This window comes from Oncorhynchus keta, chromosome 16 (assembly GCF_023373465.1).
Source record: "Oncorhynchus keta strain PuntledgeMale-10-30-2019 chromosome 16, Oket_V2, whole genome shotgun sequence".
NCBI classification, from domain to species: domain Eukaryota; kingdom Metazoa; phylum Chordata; class Actinopteri; order Salmoniformes; family Salmonidae; genus Oncorhynchus; species Oncorhynchus keta.
In genome coordinates, this window is record NC_068436.1 from 8,499,165 (window position 1) to 8,517,421 (window position 18,257).

Sequence of the window (18,257 nt, forward strand, 5' to 3'; positions counted from 1 at the left end):
TCCGATTTGACACACTGAACTCTATCTGAGAAATAGTTAGTGAACCAGGCGAAGCAGTCATTAGAGAAACCAAGGCCGTTGAGTCTGACGATAAGAATACGGTGATTGACAGAGTCGAAAGCCTTGTCCAGGTCAATGAAGATGGCTGCACAGTACTGTCTCTTATCGATGGCGGTTATGATATTGATTAAGGACCTTGAGCGTGGCTGAGGTGCACCCGTGACCAGCTCGGAAACCAGATTGCAAAGCAGAGAAGGTACGGCGGGTTTTGAAATTGTCGGTGATCTTTTAGTTCACTTGGCTTTCCAAAGACTTTAAAAAAGGCAGGGCAGGATGGATATAGGTCTGTAACAGTTTGGGTCTCGAGTGTCTCCCCCTTTCCAATCTTTAGGAATCTCAGACGATACAAAAGAGAGGTTGAACAGAGTATTAATAGGGGTTGCACCAATGGTGGACAGAATTTTTTGGAAAAGAGGGTCCAGATTGTCTTGCCCAGCTGATTCGTAGGGATCCAGATTTTGCAGCTCTTTCAGAACAGCTGCTGTCAGGATTTGGGTAAAGGAGAAGGGGCGGGCCTTGGACCAGTTGCTGCAGGATGCAGAGTTGTTGGCCAGGGTGGGGATAGCCTCAGTGCAGTGGGCAGCTGGGAGGAGGTACTCTTATTCTCCATGGACTTTAGTGGTCCAAAACATTTGGGAATTATTGCTGCAAAGATGCACATTTCTGTTTGAAAATGCTAGCCTTAGCTTTCCTAACTGACTGTGTGTATTGGTTCCTGACTTCCTCGAAAAGTTGAATATCGCGGAGGCTATTCAATGGTAGTGCAGTACGCCACAGGGTGTTTTTGTGCTGGTCAAGGGCAGTCAAATCTGGAGTGAACGAAGGGCTATACCAAACATGAGAAAAAGAAGAAACCCACACACTGCTCTTGAAAGTAACACTGCTCTTTAATAAGCTTTAAGTGTCGCCCTCACGGCCTTCAGAGCTTTTGTGAGTTGTTTAAATTAGCACCCTTATGTAGACACAGCCCCACCCACATCCGTTTCACGCATCTAATAGGTTTGGAGTCGAGGGAAAACAAATTAGTGATACCAAATATAACAATGTGCATTTCATAAATATTCAAATAAAGTGTGGAAATAAAACATATTAAACACGTCTGTAAAACCACAATAAGGACTTCGACCTACCAAGCAAGCTTTCATAAATCATTGGGTACAGCGCAAGAAAAACGTAAAACGAGTAATCTGAAATGGGGGCATAATTCATATACACATTTACACGTTAACATACATCATTAAGACCTCTAAGAAATAATGTCTGGGGGTGAAAATACAAAAATACGGTCGGAAAAGAGTGAATTCTACTAAATCAAATGCCGAAATTAGTATGCAGTTTAATTAAGTATATAGTACGCTTGTGTTGGTATTCGGACATTACCACTGATCATAGGAGAGTTGATGTGTAATGTAATAAGTAGTACCGTATTTCAGAGAACAGTGCGCATGGATGTTACATTTAACCACGCCTTTAGAGCTATGACGACAACCAATAATATAATTGATATTCTGTGTAAAGGGAAGTTAAGTGATAACAATTTCCACGTTAGCGTGTTTGTTGTTGTTTGGACGTTTATTAACACCCTGGAACTCAAACTCGTTTAACTGCACAGCGTCACATATTTACCTCAGGGAGTCTTTAATTCACGTTGGAGACAATACTCGATGTTATTTTTCTAGGTAACGCTAGCTGGCTAACTTCGTAGTTAACGTTAGCTAACATGGCTAACTGTGTAGTTTTTCACACTCAAATAGCCTCCATTATGGAGGTGCTAGCGAATGCAGCCGTGGCAGAGGTCTGTAAACTCATAGACGACGACTATGCAGTGTTTCGTTTGGAAATGTCTCAAAGCCAAAAAGAAAACCGGGGATTGCGGAGGAAACTACAGATGCTGGAACTGAAGGTGGCACGGGAGCGTCGTCCCAGTAGTATCAAGATCCTCGATCGATACAGAGGAATGGCAAGAGGTACATTTTGCAGAAGGCAGAGGCTGCGGGGCCCATCGCCCCGTTCCCCTCTGCGCATGTGTTCAGATGTGTTACCCACAATTGTGTCTTGGTCCTAGAGAATGATAGTGGACTCAAAAGCGTGTTAGCATGAGCAGCGCCATTGAGTACTTTCACCGTTTTGAAGCAGTAAACTGGGTGGGACTTCCTGAGTTAAGGAAGGATCACATTATTCCATTCAGGTATCTTTGACTAGCCAATGAATTATACTCATGAGTAAAAATTCCATAACTGCAGGTGCCAGTAAATCGCCAACTTTGGCTTTATACCTGTTCAAACAACACAATACGGGTGGCAGTATGCACGCTTTCAGTTTGTTTGCCAATTCATATAAGTAGTAGAAAGAAAGAAAATGGACTACTTCAAAATGGAGATGGCCTTCAATCAAATTGTATTTGTCACATGCACCGAATACAACAGGTGTAGACTTTACTGTGAAATACATGCTTACAAGTGCTTCCCAATGACAGAGTAAAAAAAAAAGAAAAGCAAAATACAAATTGTAACACGAGGAATAAAATACAAGATTGACGCTATGTACATAGAGTATCAGTACCATATCACCGAACATATTTATAACTAACCAAAGATAAGATGTCGTTTTACAGTGGGAACAAGTGAAGCATAGTGGGCAGAACAAGCAAGGAGGTGAACCAAGCAATACCTAGCAAGATACTATTGGCACGTTGTAGTATGTATATTTTTAGTTTTTATTTAACCTTTATTTAACTAGGCAAGCCAGTTAAGAACACATTGTTATTTACAATGACGGCCAAACCCGGACGACGCTGGGCCAATTGCCTCTTGTGCCTTAGACCGCTGCGCCTCCTAAAATGTGCGTGTGCACAAACTCAATGACGTTGCACTCCTTCTAAACAATGCTCTTTTTTTTTTACTTTAGCAAAGAATCAAGTCTATAAAACTTAGTGCACTGTGTTTGTAAAATATTGTAGTTTTGGGTACAGAAAATTGAGAGAAGACATTTCATCTATGAGAAAATGTGCAGAATGTCAGCCCAGTTTCACCTAGTTTCATCCTTTTCCACTACCCGTGACTGGACTTCCTCTCACTACCATATTTGGTGGTGGGAAAACGTTCTAAACGGATGCTTCAGCTTTATAGCCCCTGTAACCTGTCTGGGTTACCCCTTCTGTCTTGGTATCACTGTGCAGGGGTACGAGGTAGTTATGTACATAAAGGCAGGGTAATGTGACTAGGTATCAGGATAGATAATAAGCGTAAAATAAATGACAGATTAGCAGCAGTATATAATGTGTGGGTTTGTAGTGTATGTGAATGTGTGCGAGGTCTTTGATCTCCACCCTGTAAGCTGTCTCATCGCCGGCCTACCACGGTCGCGTCGTCAGCAAATGTGAAGTTGGTATTGGAGTTGTGCGTGGCCGTGCAGTTGTACGTGAACAGGGTTTAAAGGAAGGGACTAAGCACACACACCTGGGTGGCCTCCATGTTGAGGGTCAGCGTGGCGAAGGTGTTGTTGCCTACCCTCACCACCAAGGGCCGGCCAGGCAGTCTAGGATCCAGTTTCAGAGAGGGGTGTTCAGTCGCAGGGTCCCGAGCTTGGAGAGGACTTTGTCATTGAACACTGAGCTGTAGTCTATGAACAGCATTCTCACATAGTTATTTCCCTTCTTGGGAGAGAGCAGTGTGAAGTGCAATTGAGATTGCGTCATCTGTGGATCTGTTGGGGCGGTATGCGAATTGGAGTGTGTCCAGGGTTTCTGGGTTGATGGTGTTGATCTGTCATGTCCATTCTTTCAAAGCACTCATAATTACAGATGTGAGTGCCGCGGGACCATAGTCATTTAGGCAGGTTACCTTGGAGTTCTTGGGAACAGGGACAATTGTGGTCAGTTTGAAACGTTGAGATCAAATCTTATTGATCACATACACAGGTTTAGCAGATGTTATTGCAGGCTTGTATTCCTAGCTCCAACAGTAATATCTAACAATACATACTAATATAAAAGTAAAATAATGGAATTAAGAAATACACTGCTCAAAAAAATAAAGGGAACACTAAAATAACACATCCTAGATCTGAATGAAGGAAGTATTCTTAGTAAATACTTTTTTCATTACATAGTTAAATGTGCTGACAACAAAATTACACAAGTTATCAATGGAAATCAAATTTATCAACCCATGGAGGCCTGGATTTGGAGTCGCACGCAAAATTAAAGTGGAAAACCACACTACAGGCTGATCCAACTTTGATGTAATGTCCTTAAAACAAGTCAAAATGAGGCTCAGTAGTGTGTGTGGCCTCCACGTGCCTGTATGACCTCCCTACAACGCCTGGACATGCTCCTGATGAGGTGGCGGATGGTCTCCCGAGTCCATCTCCTCCCAGACCTGGACTAAAGCATCCGCCAACTCCTGGACAATCTGTGGTGCAACGTGGCGTTGGTGGATGTGGCAAGACATGATGTCCCAGATGTGCTCAATTGGATTCAGGTCTGGGGAATGGGCGGACCAGTCCATAGCATCAATGCCTTCCTCTTGCAGGAGCTGCTGACACACTCCAGCCACATGAGGTCTAGCATTGTCTTGCATTAGGAGGAACCCAGGGCCAACCGCACCAGCATATGGTCTCACAAGGGGTCTGAGGATCTCATCTCAGTACCTAATGGCAGTCAGGCTACCTCTGGCGAGCACATGGAGGGCTGTGCGGCCCCCCCAAAGAAATGCCACCCAACACCATGACTGACCCACCGCCAAACCGGTCATGCTGGAGGATGTTGCAGGCAGCAGAACGTTCTCCATGGTGTCTCCAGACTCACGTGCTCAGTGTGAACCTGCTTTCATCTGTGAAGAGCACAGGGCACCAGTGGTGAATTTGCCAATCTTGGTGTTCTCTGGCAAATTCCAAACGTCCTGCACGGTGTTGGGCTGTAAACACAACCCCCACCCGTGGATGTCGGCCCTCATACCACCCTCATGAAGTCTGTTCTGACCGTTTGAGCAGACACATGCACATTTGTGGCCTGCTGGAGGTCATTTTGCAGGGCTCTGGCAGTGCTCCTCCTTGCACAAAGGCAGAGGTAGCGGTCCTGCGGCTGGGTTGTTGCCCTCCTATGGCCTCCTCCACGTCTCCTGATGTACTGGCCTGTCTCCTGGTAGCGCCTCCATGCTCTGGACACTACGCTGACAGACACAGCAAACCTTCTTGCCACAGCTCGCATTGATGTGCACTACCTGAGCCACTTGTGTGGGTTGTAGACTACGTCTCATGCTACCACTAGAGTGAAAGCACCGCCAGCATTCAAAAGTGACCAAAACATCAGCCAGGAAGCATAGGAACTGAGAAGTGGTCTGTGGTCCCTACCTGCAGAACCACTCCTTTATTGGGGGTGTCTTGCTAATTGCCTATAATTTCCACCTGTTGTCTATTCCATTTGCACAACAGCATGTGAAATTTGTCAATCAGTGTTGCTTCCTAAGTGGACAGTTTGATTTCACAGAAGTGTGATTGACTTGTAGTTAGTTACATTGTGTTGTTTAAGTGTTCCCTTTTATTTTTTTGAGCAGTGTATAAGAACGTGCAATGTCGGAGTCCGGAGTATGAATATATATACCGGGGGCAAACTACCTGCCCTCCAGGACACCTACACCACCCGATGTCACAGGAAGGCCATAAAGATCATCAAGGACAACAACCACCCGAGCCACTGCCTGTTCACCCCACTATCATCCAGAAGGCGAGGTCAGTACAGGTGCATCAAAGCTGGGACCGAGAGACTGAAAAACAGCTTCTATCTCAAGGCCATCAGACTGTTAAACAGCCACCACTAACATTGAGTGGCTGCTGCCAACACACTGACTCAACTCCAGCCACTTTAATAATGGGAATTGATGGGAAATGTAAAATATATCACTAGCCACTTTAAACAATGCTTCCTAATATAATGTTTACATACCCTACATTATTCATCTCATATGTATATGTATATACTGTACTCTATATCATCTACTGCATCTTTATGTATCACTAGCCACTTTAACTATGCCACTTTGTTTACATACTCATCTCATATGTATATACTGCACTCAATACCATCTACTGTATCTTGCCTATGCCGCTCTGTACCATCACTCATTCATATATCTTTATGTACATATCCTTTATCCCCTTACACTTGTGTCTATAAGGTAGTAGTTTTGGAATTGTTAACTAGATTACTTGTTGGTTATTACTGCATTGTCGGAACTAGAAGCACAAGCATTTCGCTACACTCGCATTAACATCTGCTAACCATGTGTATGTGACAAATAAAATTTGATTTGATTTATACAGTACCAGTAAAAAATGTGGACACCTCATTCCAGGGTTTTTCTTTATTTGTACTATTTTCTACATTGTAGAATAACAGTGAAGACATCAAAACTATGAAATAACACATGGAATCATGTAGTAACCAAAAAAGTGAAATCAAAATATTTTAATTTTATTTTCTTCAAAGTAGCCACCTTTTTTGCCTTGACAGCTTTTCACACTCTTGGCATTCTCTCAACCAGCTTCATGAGGTAGTCACCTGGAATGCATTTCAATTAACAGGTGTTCCTTGTTAAGTTTAATTTGTGGAATTTCTTTGCTTCTTAATGTGTTTTGAGCCAATCAGATGTGTTGTGATAAGGTAGGTGTGGTATACAGAAAATAGCCCTATTTGGTAAAATACCAAGTCCATATTGTGGCAAGAACAGCTAAAATAAGCAAATAAAAACAGTCCATTATTACTTTAAGACATGAAGGTCAGCCAATACGGAAAATTAAGAACTTAAGGTTTATTCAAATGCAGTCACAAAAAGCGTCAAGCACTATGATGAAACTGCCTCTCATGAGGACCGCCACAGGAAAAAAAGACCCAGAGTTACTTTGCTGCAGAGAGCTCATTAGAGTTACCAACCTCAGAAATGGCAGCCCAAATATATGCTTCAGAGTTCAAGTAACAGACACATCTCAACATCAACTGTTCAGAGGAGACACTGAATCCGGCCTTCGTGGTCACATTTCTGCAAAGACGCCATTATTAGAGGACACCAATAACAGGAAGAGACTTGCTTGGCCCAAGGAAAACACCAGCAATGGACATTATACCTGAAGAAAGCTGTCCTTTAGCTGTCTCTCTTTAGTCCAAATTAGATTTTTTTGTTCCAACCTAAGTAAGTGTCTTTGTGATTTATTTTATTTTACCTTTATTTTACTAGGCAAGTCAGTTAAGAACAAATTCTTATTTTCAATGACGGCCTAGTGGGTTAACTGCCTGTTCAGGAGCAGAACGACAGATTTTGTACCTTGTCAGCTCGGGGATTTGAACTTGCAACCTTTCGGTAACTAGTCCAACACTCTAACCACTAGGCTACCCTGCCGCCCCAATGCGGAGAGGTGAAAAGATTCTCAGCATGTGTGGTTCCCACCGTGAAGCACGGATGAGGTGGTGTGGGGGTGCTTTGCTGGTGACAGTCTGATTTTTTTTTTATTTAGAATTCAAGGCACACTTAACCAGCATGGCTACTATAGCATTCTGGACCATTTCAGTTTGTCAGTGACATGTACGCCGAGGAACTTGAAGCTTTTCACCTTCTCCACTGCGGCCCCATGGATGTGGATGGGGGCATGCCCCCTCTGCTGTCTCCTGAAGTCCACGATAAGGTCCTTAGTTTTGTTGAGGGAGAGGTTATTTTCTTGGCACCTCTACGCCAGGGCCCTCACCTCCTCCCTGTAGGCTGTCTCGTTGTTGTTGGTGATCAGGCCTACTGCTGGTCTGTCATCTGCAAACTTGATGATTGAGTTGGAGGCTTGAGTGGCCACGCAGTTATGGGTAAACAGGGAGTACAGGAGGGGGCACAGCATGCACCCTTGTGGGGCCCCTCTGTTGAGGATCAGCGTAGTGGTGGTGTTGTTGCCTACCTTCACCACCTGGGGGCAGCCCATCTAACACTAGGACCCAGTTACACAGGGCGGGTTTCAGATCCAGGGCCCCGAGCTACATGATGAGCTTGGAGGGTACTATGGTGTTGAAGGCTGAGATGTAATCAATGAACAGCATTCTTACATACAGTTGAAGTTGGAAGTTCATACACCTTAGCCAAATACTCAGCCATATGCCAGTTAGGATCACCACTTTATTTTAAGAATGTGAAATGTCAGAATAATAGTAGAGCGATTTCAGCTTTTATTTCTTTCATCACATTCCCAGGGGGTCAGAAGTTTACATACATTCAATTAGTATTTGGTAGCATTGCCTTTAAATTATTTAACTTGGGTCAAATGTTCTGGGTAGCCTTTCACAAGCTTCCTCAAGCCATTTTGCCACAACTTTGGAGTATGCTTGGGGTCATTGTCCATTTGGAAGACCCATTTGCGACCAAGCTTTAATTTCCTAACTGATGTCTTGAGATGCTACTTCAATATATCCACACAATTTTCTTACCTCATGATGCCATCTATTTTGTGAGTGCACCTGTCCCTCCTGCAGCAAAGCACCCCCACAACATGCTGCCACCCCCATGCTTCACGGTTGGGATGGTGTTCTTTTGCTTGCAACCCTCCCCCTTTTCCTCCAAACATAACAATGGTCAATATAGCTAAACATTTATATTTTTGTTTAATAAGAAAAAAGTACCATCTTTGGTCCCCATGTGCAGTTGCAAACCGTAGTCTGACATTTTATGACGGTTTTTATGTCAATATAGGACGTTTTACTGTGGATATAGATACTTTAGCTCTAACTTGAGCCCAGTGCTGCTATTGCTGGAAATCCATTGGTTTTGGTTTGGATACGTTCATATGGTCACTTTGGGGACGACGTCATCTATGCACTTATTGGTAATCTCCTCAATGCTATTGGATGAATCCGGGAACATATCTCAGTCTGTACTACAATGGCGTTGCCCATGCTCTCACTGACCCATAATGGGACGTCTATCTATCTAAGTCTATAGTTAATGTTTGGATAGTGTGCAATACTTACCCTGATTACTTAGCTATCTTGCACAATTTGTTTTATTTTACTAGGCAGGTCAATTAAGACAATTCTTATTCCACAAAGACAGTATCATATTCTAGCCACATTTCCTATTGTCATACTTTTAAAATAATATGATGCATGGAACATAATCAATAGTGTATGAAGTTTTTAGAAGTGCTACCTTACATCCTTGCCAAATGTATACTGTCATTAGTGTACAATATACTGTTGAGCATTGAGAGTAGCTAACCTAACAACCACTTTTCCCTCAATCATTGTCTCAGGTGAAGGACATCTCACTGAAGGCCACAGGAGCTTTGTGAAGCCAGTGGGACACAATACATGGAGAAATGACCAACCAATCACTATTGATGAGGGGAGTGGAACCTCAACCCAGCACGTTATCGTGATAGAGGTTAGTGTAATAGTATTACATCAAAATTACAGTAATCAAATGTGGCCAGTTTATTTCAGAAAGGCTCTCCTCAGCTATTCATGTTCATCCTTATTTATCTGTCATAAGAGCTTGTGAGTTCACTACGACATTAACTAATTCAACTCATGTGCCGGTAATAAACCTCTCTTATCAGGCTGCAGAGGCTAGAGGTCCTGGGGTCAAGCAGGAGAGGTCTGAAGGAGTGGAGGACCCACGACACAGCAGAGACATCCAGACAGTAGAAACCACTGGAGTAGCGCCCCCTGTAGCCACGGAAGACTTACACACCGCTGCTGCGCCCAAGCCTAGGACACGACGCAGCATCACGGAGGTCAGTGGACCGGCAAACGCCGTCCTCAAGTCAGAGACAGACACCGAGACTTTAACTGTAACACAAAGGCTTTCACACACAGACAGACTGGAGCCACTGGGCTGTTCCCCTGCTCCCAGTTCAGAGTATTTACTTTATGGTAACCCAAGTCCGAGGATGGTTCATTCCCATCGGGACTCCGGTGGCGCATTAGAGATTGGCAGTGATCCGTCTTGTTCTTACGCTACAGAGATGGACCCTGACAACATGACCTTGGGTTTAGAGACACACACTGATCTGTCTAGAGGGGACTGGAACCAGTACAGTAGTAGTGTATACTCTGAAGGGTGCCTAGATAAGAAAGGGGAAGTTGTTGTCAATGATGTGAAAGTGGAGGGCAACGCTCATCTGACATGGAATGTAGACAACACTCATTTAGGAGAAGGACACTCACAAGGCAAAGATTTCTTAGATTACAGGGGAAGCTTAAAGACAAATGTCGCCACCCACTCCCCTTTACAGACGTTCAGGGATCACAACCCAGTATCCACGTCAATGTCACCTTCGGATTCACACGGCCGCGTCCTTTTCGATCAGGTATTGAATTCAAAGGACCAAAGGGCCAAGGCTCGGGGAGCAACATCAGGCAATCGTAAAGAGAAACGGTTCCTCTGCATGTTCTGTAACAAAGGCTTCAGCTGCCTCCAGAATGTGGAGATCCACCAGAGGGTCCACACAGGGGAGAAACCCTTCAGCTGCCCCCAGTGTGAGAAGAGGTTTTCCCAGGCTGGTGACCTGAAGAGGCACCAGAGGGTCCACACAGGGGAAAAACCATACAGCTGCCCCCAGTGTGAGAAGAGGTTTTCCCAGGCTGGTGACCTGAAGAGGCACCAGAGGGTCCACACAGGGGAGAAACCATTCTGCTGTACCCAATGTGACATGCGCTTTGCCCTGGCTGGCAACCTGAAGATGCACCTGAAGGTCCATATGGGAGATTCTCAGAGGAGCCTCAGAATACACCAGCAGAAAAAACATTCCACTCTAACATAGAAAGTAACCATTCTACTCGATAGCTTCTGCTGTTTAGATCAAACACTGCATTAAATATAAAGATTAATTTATTGACAGCAGAAAATATCCAGACGCATTTGCAATAATGAGTGTAACAGATTTCAGTGGTGAATATTCCTGAATAGAATATTGCAACCCGATATAAGCCTAAAAAGTATGTTACCTAGTGATTCTACTGTGTAGGCTATTTGATTCACAAATGCCTATTTCATTACTTCCATTCAACTACTTTCTTTTTTCCTAAGACACTTTTAATGAGAAAATGAATGCAGTTTATCAAGTTCATGCAGATTTTACATTAAGTTATTTAGCAGATCTTATCCAGAGCGACTTAAAAGCAGTGCATTCATCTTAAGATTGCTGAGTGAGACAACCACATATCATAGTTGCAGCAGGTCCCTGCTTTGATGTTCTTTGCACTCCATGGAGTTGTCAATCAACCGTGATGTGGTCTTGGAGCTGGCAGGTCTTCCCTGGGAGGAAGAGCAGCTCCATCTTGTTGAGCTTGAGGTGGTGGGCCGACATCCAAGCTGAGATGTCTGCCAGGTATGCAGAGAGACCCTTGTGTGTGTACCCGTGTATTTAAAACTTGTTTATGTTGAATAAACACAAAATGGGACTTTTCAGTGAGATTGTTTAGTATACATCACATCTGCTCTCACCCTATTCTGCATACACACAAACGCACTTTATAACCAATTAGGGCTGGGAATAGCCAGGGACCTCATGATACAATGTGCCGATATGATTAAATAAAGATTTTTATTGCGATTCCATGGTCCAAACAGATCTCACCATAAGTCGTTGCAGAGGGACAAGAGAGAACACTTATTTTGATCAGTCATGGAAATAAGTGGTGAAAACAAATTTGGCTCCCTATTTTTAAAAATTATATGGAGAACAAACTATGAAGCTAAACACCTAGAGTACACAAGTAGTTTAGTCAGGTTTGTCTGATGACTTATCATTGCTGACTCATATTTACATCCACCATGATGGGTTTAACCTATACGGAATCGGTGTCTCCAAAGTGCGCTAATGTGACTACAATTACGTTGTATACAACAGCCAACTTTCCGGGGACATAGACATGTCTTATATGGGCAGAAAGCTTAAATTCTTGTTAATCTAACTGCTGTGTCCAATTAACAGTAGCTTTTAGTGAAAAAATACCATGCTATTTTTTGAGGCGAGTGCACAACAAAACACTTATCATGGTAACTGGTTTGATATTCACCTATGAAGGTAATTACATTTTGTAATCTTGCTCTGATTTTTCATCCCGAGGGTCCCAGAGAAAATGTAGCATAGTTTTGTTTGATAAAATTCATTTTTATGTTAACGTAGGAACTTGGTCTACAGTTTGACCCAACTGCTGTCTATGGCTCCACACCCACCCTGCCCGGTCATCTAGATGAGTGAAAGTTAATGATCTATCATTTATGACATTCCTGTGTAAACATACTTTTTGCATTTTGTATGTTCTCTATAGTGATGTACTTAAATGTATCAATTTACCTATTTGGTACATTTGGACAAACTCCTGGCAGACCTGGTGCGGTAATTGAATTCTTCACTGGATCAGTCTGAAACTTTGCACATACTGCTGTCATCTGGTGACCAAAATCTAAATTACATCTAGACTCCTAACTGAAAGTATGGACGTTCTCTTGCATTTCAAAGATGGAACAAAAACATTTTTTTACTAGATCTAATATGTTATGTTCTCCTACATTAATTTCACATTTCCACAAACATCAGTGTTTCCTTTCAAATGGTATCAACAATATGCATGTCCTGAGCTACAGGCAGCTAGATTTTGGTATGTCATTTAAGGAAAATATATATATTTTTAAAAAGGGTACGAACCCTTAACAACAATGAGGTAATTCTGTAACTACAGTATAGGACTCAAACATAGTGGAGATGGGTAAACACTCCATGTTGAAAGTGTGTTTATCTGTGTGTACGTACCTGAGGGAGTGTATGTCCGTCTGTGTTATCTGTACTACCTGTCTCTTTCAGGAGGAGGAGGGTCCAGAGGTGCTGCTGGTGAAGGAGGAGGGGTGTGAGGAGGGTCTGGGGAACCCTGAGGGGACCATGGTCATGGAGGACAACCAGACTACACCACCTCCTGAACCCACAGAGAAACTAGCTGAGCAGCACAGGACCACACACAGTCTCACTGAGGTGAGCCCACTGATATTAGATCAGCACTCTTACGCTGAGACGCTTTGTGGATACGGTCTTGTGTCAAGTAATCAAATTAACACATTTGCATAGTACTCATAGAAATCCCTCATTGCCCAATCAGAAGATGCCCCATAGCAGGGTGCTCATATCAGATTTCTTGATCCAACATCCTCTCACTCTGTATCTCTTACAGTCAGTAGACATGGAGGATGGGAAGCCTGACCTGCTACTGGTCAAAGAGGAGACAATAGAAGACGGACCAGAGATCATTGATCTGCTGAGTGGACTGAAGATGGGGGAGCAAGGTAAAGGAGAAATACATATAGCCTACATACAGTAATAGATCTTCAATGGGAATAGTGATGCACCTGGATATCATTTGAAATGCATAAACTGAACATCTCCAAAATGTTGACTTCTCTGACATGTTTGTAAAGTCTATTTTCTAACCTCTTCTAACAGGTGGTTGGCTGGAGGCTAACAGAGGAGACTGGGTGGCCATCTTGGATTCCCAGACTCAGATGGGTGCAGCCAAGGACCCAGGGGACAATATCACCGAGCAGACCAGGACCAGAGACAACATAGTGGAGGTCAGTGGATTGGACAACGTCCTCAACTCTGGGCTGAGGAACAACACTGTTAACCACAACCAGAAACAGGCAGTCGAACACAAAACAACATCCGAACTTAGTCTCCGTGACAACAGACTGGCTGAGACCAGGGTGAGGCGTAGATTTGGTCTGCGGGGACGAGGAAGTGTCCGTATGCGGCAGGAGAGAACAGACACAGACTCTGCTAGCGATGCTCCGTCCTGCTCCTATAGTTGTGATTCAGAGAGACTGATGACTCCTCAGGTTAACCCCCTAACAGGTGCTGCCTTCAGCCTGCCTTCTATAGGATCTATCAACTGGAACATGGAACCTGCCACAACACAGACACTCCCTGGCCTTCATCCTCCTCACACTCTCCTGTTAAACCAGACCTCAGACAATGCCAGTGGCTCAACACTAAATGGCTACACAAGTCCATTGACAAATTACAGTAGTTGTAACTCCATCAGTAGATCTAGTGGCAAAGAGAAGCGCTTCCCGTGTTCATTCTGTGGGAAAGCCTTCAGTTTCCCCAAACAGGTGGAGATCCACCAGAGGATTCACACGGGAGAGAAACCGTTTGGCTGCCACCAGTGCCGGGCCAGTTTTTCACATTTGTCCAGCCTGAAGAGGCACCAGAGGGTCCACACAGGGGAGAAACCATTTGGCTGCCACATGTGCCGGGCCAGTTTTTCACACTCGTCCAACCTGAAGAGACACCAGAGAGTCCACAGAGGGGAGAAATCCTACAGCTTCCCCAGTGTGAGGAGAGGTTCTCACACCAGCATCAGCTGAAGATTCATCTGAAGATCCACACGAGAGAGAGGCCATTCATCTGTACGCACTGTGGGAAGGAAGAAGTTCTCAGAGAGAAGGTACTTCAGGATACACCAGCAGAAAATGCACACAGCCCATGTAGTGTATAGCCCTCAAACTCAACTCTTGACCTGGAACCCAGTTCCATTGCATTTTTTACTTGTTCTCCTCTAATCAGGCACTGATTTAGACCTGGGACACCAGGTGGGTGTAGGGCTGTTAGTTGCAGTCACGAGTCATTACAGCAATCAAATTCCAAGTGACCATTTTGTCATGGTAATTTGGCTTCTGATCATTAGTAGCATACCAAACTTGCTAAACTGCCTGGTGCTCAGCATTCGATTGTCCCTCTTATCACTCGGACAGCAATGCGAATGTCATTGAAAATCGAATCAAACACTTCATGAGCTTATGTTGCGCAACATTTCTATAGGCTATGCAATTGCATGAGAGTGTGATGGCCTCTATTAAAAAGAGGATCCCATCATCTTTCTATAGGCTAGGCCTACTATATTTCTTAACTTTCCTAATATTAAGCACATTGCTTCTCTTTACAACAGGAGTATAGCCTACCTGGCTGGCATGAAAATGAACCACGGGAAAAGCAGCTACCATTAGCTATTCTTTTGCTCCTGTTTTAAGACAGGTGCATGATAACGGTCCATTCCAAATCAAAACTCATTTCACACACATTATTTAGCATATGTAAAAATCAGATTAAATCAAGAATAGACTGATGGATAGTGTTTGACTTGTGAATGATGCGTATTCCTTTTTTTTTGCGACTTTTTCGAATCATAGTCACACCTCATGTAGCCTAGCCCATAGGCTTGGATAAGGTTTGATTCACAACTAAAGTGGCAAAATAACATCTTAAAATTACGCATATTAATCCACGTTACAAGGGGTGTAGAGCCTAACTGGCATACATACACAGCGCGTGAGTGTCAAGATTCTTAAATGCACCTTTAATAAAAGGTGCATAATCGCATTTGCTATGAGAATGTTTTCCTGCTAATGGAGTATTCACGCTTAGCCAACTGCTGTGTGCGCATTTCTGCGCTTATAATGTGAAGAAAAATCCTTAGGTTATCAACATTTTAAGCTAATTGTTCTGATCTTTTTTGTCAGCCACATTGCTTAAAAAATAAAATAAAATTGACACTAGTAGCTATATTAATTTGGGATCTATTGCATCCCACAACTGTCCCAGACTGTTTGGAATATTTATTTTTCGCAGAATAGAATTGGTCAACTTTTGTACTATGGGGGAATAGTAGATTTACATAGGCCAGTGCTTTTGCTGTTCGTTGGCTGACAAAGTAAATGTAGACAGTTCTTCCAATATCTTCAATATGCGCCTTGAAATTGAATAAGGACATGCACAGTTGCGTCCCCGATGTGTCGGTCTCCACTTGTAGCCTGTGAGAAAGACCCGATCACGTGACTGAGAGCCGCTTCAGAGCACTGTGGTTGTTAATTTCTGTATTACCAAATGAGGAGAAACAAACTTCACACAGAGTTATACTTAAACTACATCTTTAATAATAAGAGCTTTGCAATAGCATTGACTTTCAATTAATCCCTATTTCTAATGAACCATTGAGTGACAACACAAAAGTACAAAGATCTTTTATAGCCAAGATACACCCCTCTCGACCTACATGACGCACAACCGATACATAGAATGGTCACAAGGTTAAGATTTATGTGAAAGGTATCTATAATACATAGCAGACAGCAACTGCTGTGTCAACAGTTTATTGTACAGACCAGTGTCTGGCCCTCCTACTCCAAACTGGAACGGTATCTTCCTGGTACGGTATAGAACAAAAACACCAACTCATCCAATGGCATAACTCAATTGTCAACCCTAGATACTCCCATCTCAAGTAAAACCCCTTGACACCACTCCTGGACAAGCTCACTGAGGGGAGTGAGTCTCTAGGTCATATACTATCCCAGGATAAGTACAACATCAGAGAGGACATACAATGGTTCCATACACCTCCCCCCAATGCCAAAGGAGGGCGCACAGACATTGGAGACTAAGTAATTGGTACCCCATTAATCACGCCATCCCTTCACATGGTTTAAGAATAGGAAGACACATTCACATATGAAGACAATGTTCCATCCTGTCCTCTTCCCTTTCTGATATTCTGCATAGCACCAGAAACGTGTAAAATACAAGCCTGACCTCTCCCCTCTCTGGGCCCCAAGTGACTGAGCCCCAGCTGAGGTAAGAAGTGCAACTGCCAACACCAGAGTCCAAAGGGATACATTCTGATTCATCCGCCACAGCACCCAACCAGGAGAAGGGAATTATTTCCAGGCATGTTTTTTTTCAGGAGGCATTACAGCTACACAAAGGGTATGCCCCTGGGAAATTCGAGGCATTATCAAGTGCTTGCCAAATTGTAATTGAGGCAGCTAAAATGTGTACATCCTGCACACAAAAAAATGAAAGCAGAGCTCATTCTTTTTCAAACCCTCATTAGTTGCACCATGCAGCCTTAATGTATATCACATTTACTTGAATAACTCTAAATTAAGCATATGAGTACCTGTTTCTTTAGGTTGGTGTTTTATAGTGAGATAATGCCTTAATTTACTTGACAAAGTAGTGAAGATGTAAGAATTTCCAAGGTATTCTAAAATGCATTTTATCCAAGCGAGGGTACCATATTATAGAAAAGGTAGGGTTTAGTGAGAAAGTAATTCTACTTACATTTGTCATTTTGCAGACACTCTTATCCAGAGTTACTTACAATTAGTGTATTCATCTTAAATGGCTGCATTGGGCCTTTATCTCAATGTCAAGTATCTAAGTGTAGGCTAGGGCGGTATACTGGGGCATTTGGAAATGGGCATGGAATGTTTTTTTTCAATACCATTAACTATTATATGTAATTAAAGTACTGTACTTCACGCTGACTGACTTGGTTATTGTTTTGTAATCATCTTTCTATTAGAATGTTATTTTCTTTTAACAGGGGTTACACAGACAAGAGTGCACCACACAGACTAAGTACAATAACATGAATAAAGAGCAAAATCTTATACAAAAAGGCAGAAATGTATCTCGTATGCTTATGGAGGTGCATTTGGGGTAAACCCTTTCGCAGATAGAAGCCCATTCTTCCTCACCAAATGCATGTCCAACGTCTCTCCCAAACATGTCTCAATGAGGCACTTCTGTTCGATAAAATAGAATATGTCAGAGATTAAACCTCTCCGAACAGTAGGATTTGTTAATAGTTTTTCAACTTCAGTCATTTGAAAACGTAGTTCGACTTTCTTCTGACCCTCTGAAGTGTCTCAGTTGTAGGCACTTAAAAAAATATTTGTTGTGTAAGTCAAACTCAGTTTTTATTGGTGGGAACAATTTAAGAGTGTCCTGAGTAAATAAAAAGGCATGAGGTCAGCAAAACTCTTCAACTTCCAGTCCAGAAGTCCAATACTCCTTATCTGACCATTTTACAATGCACTCTTAACTTAGAAGGATGCAAGGAGGTACCTGCAGATTCCAAACATCACTCTGGTCACCGATTGCCCTGTATCCAGATTCTCCTGAAAAAAGGACCTAGATGGCAGGGGATATTTTGGAATAAATAATTTAGCCGAGGAAGCACATTAATCCTGCCAAAAAGAGTTTGGTAGGGTAGACCAGTTAATCCAATCCTGTTTTATCTTTGTGAGCAAAGGTATATAATTTGGAGTCACATATGTCCAAGTATATTAAGCCTGTTTCAGTCAATTGGAATGGATATATTGTTTCTAAGT

General features: G+C 43.0%; 1 protein-coding gene and 1 long non-coding RNA gene across 2 annotated transcripts in view; one reads left to right on the plus strand and one right to left on the minus strand.

The window, feature by feature from the left end:
- LOC127908091 (uncharacterized) overlaps window positions 1-1,816 on the minus strand; it is a 10,218-nt gene extending 8,402 nt beyond the window's left edge. The window contains exon 1 of the long non-coding RNA XR_008066172.1: window positions 1,687-1,816. This is a non-coding gene — a long non-coding RNA (uncharacterized LOC127908091). The remainder of the gene's footprint in view (window positions 1-1,686) is intronic.
- Window positions 1,161-17,920, plus strand: LOC118395483 (zinc finger protein 624-like). The gene is made up of 6 exons (XM_035789302.2): window positions 1,161-2,027; window positions 9,340-9,470; window positions 9,646-9,822; window positions 12,898-13,062; window positions 13,259-13,370; window positions 13,528-17,920. Exons 1-6 carry the CDS (start codon window positions 1,781-1,783, stop codon window positions 14,448-14,450), a joined length of 1,755 nt encoding a protein of 584 aa, XP_035645195.2. The 5' UTR covers window positions 1,161-1,780; the 3' UTR covers window positions 14,451-17,920.
- Window positions 17,921-18,257: the final 337 nt, after the last annotated feature.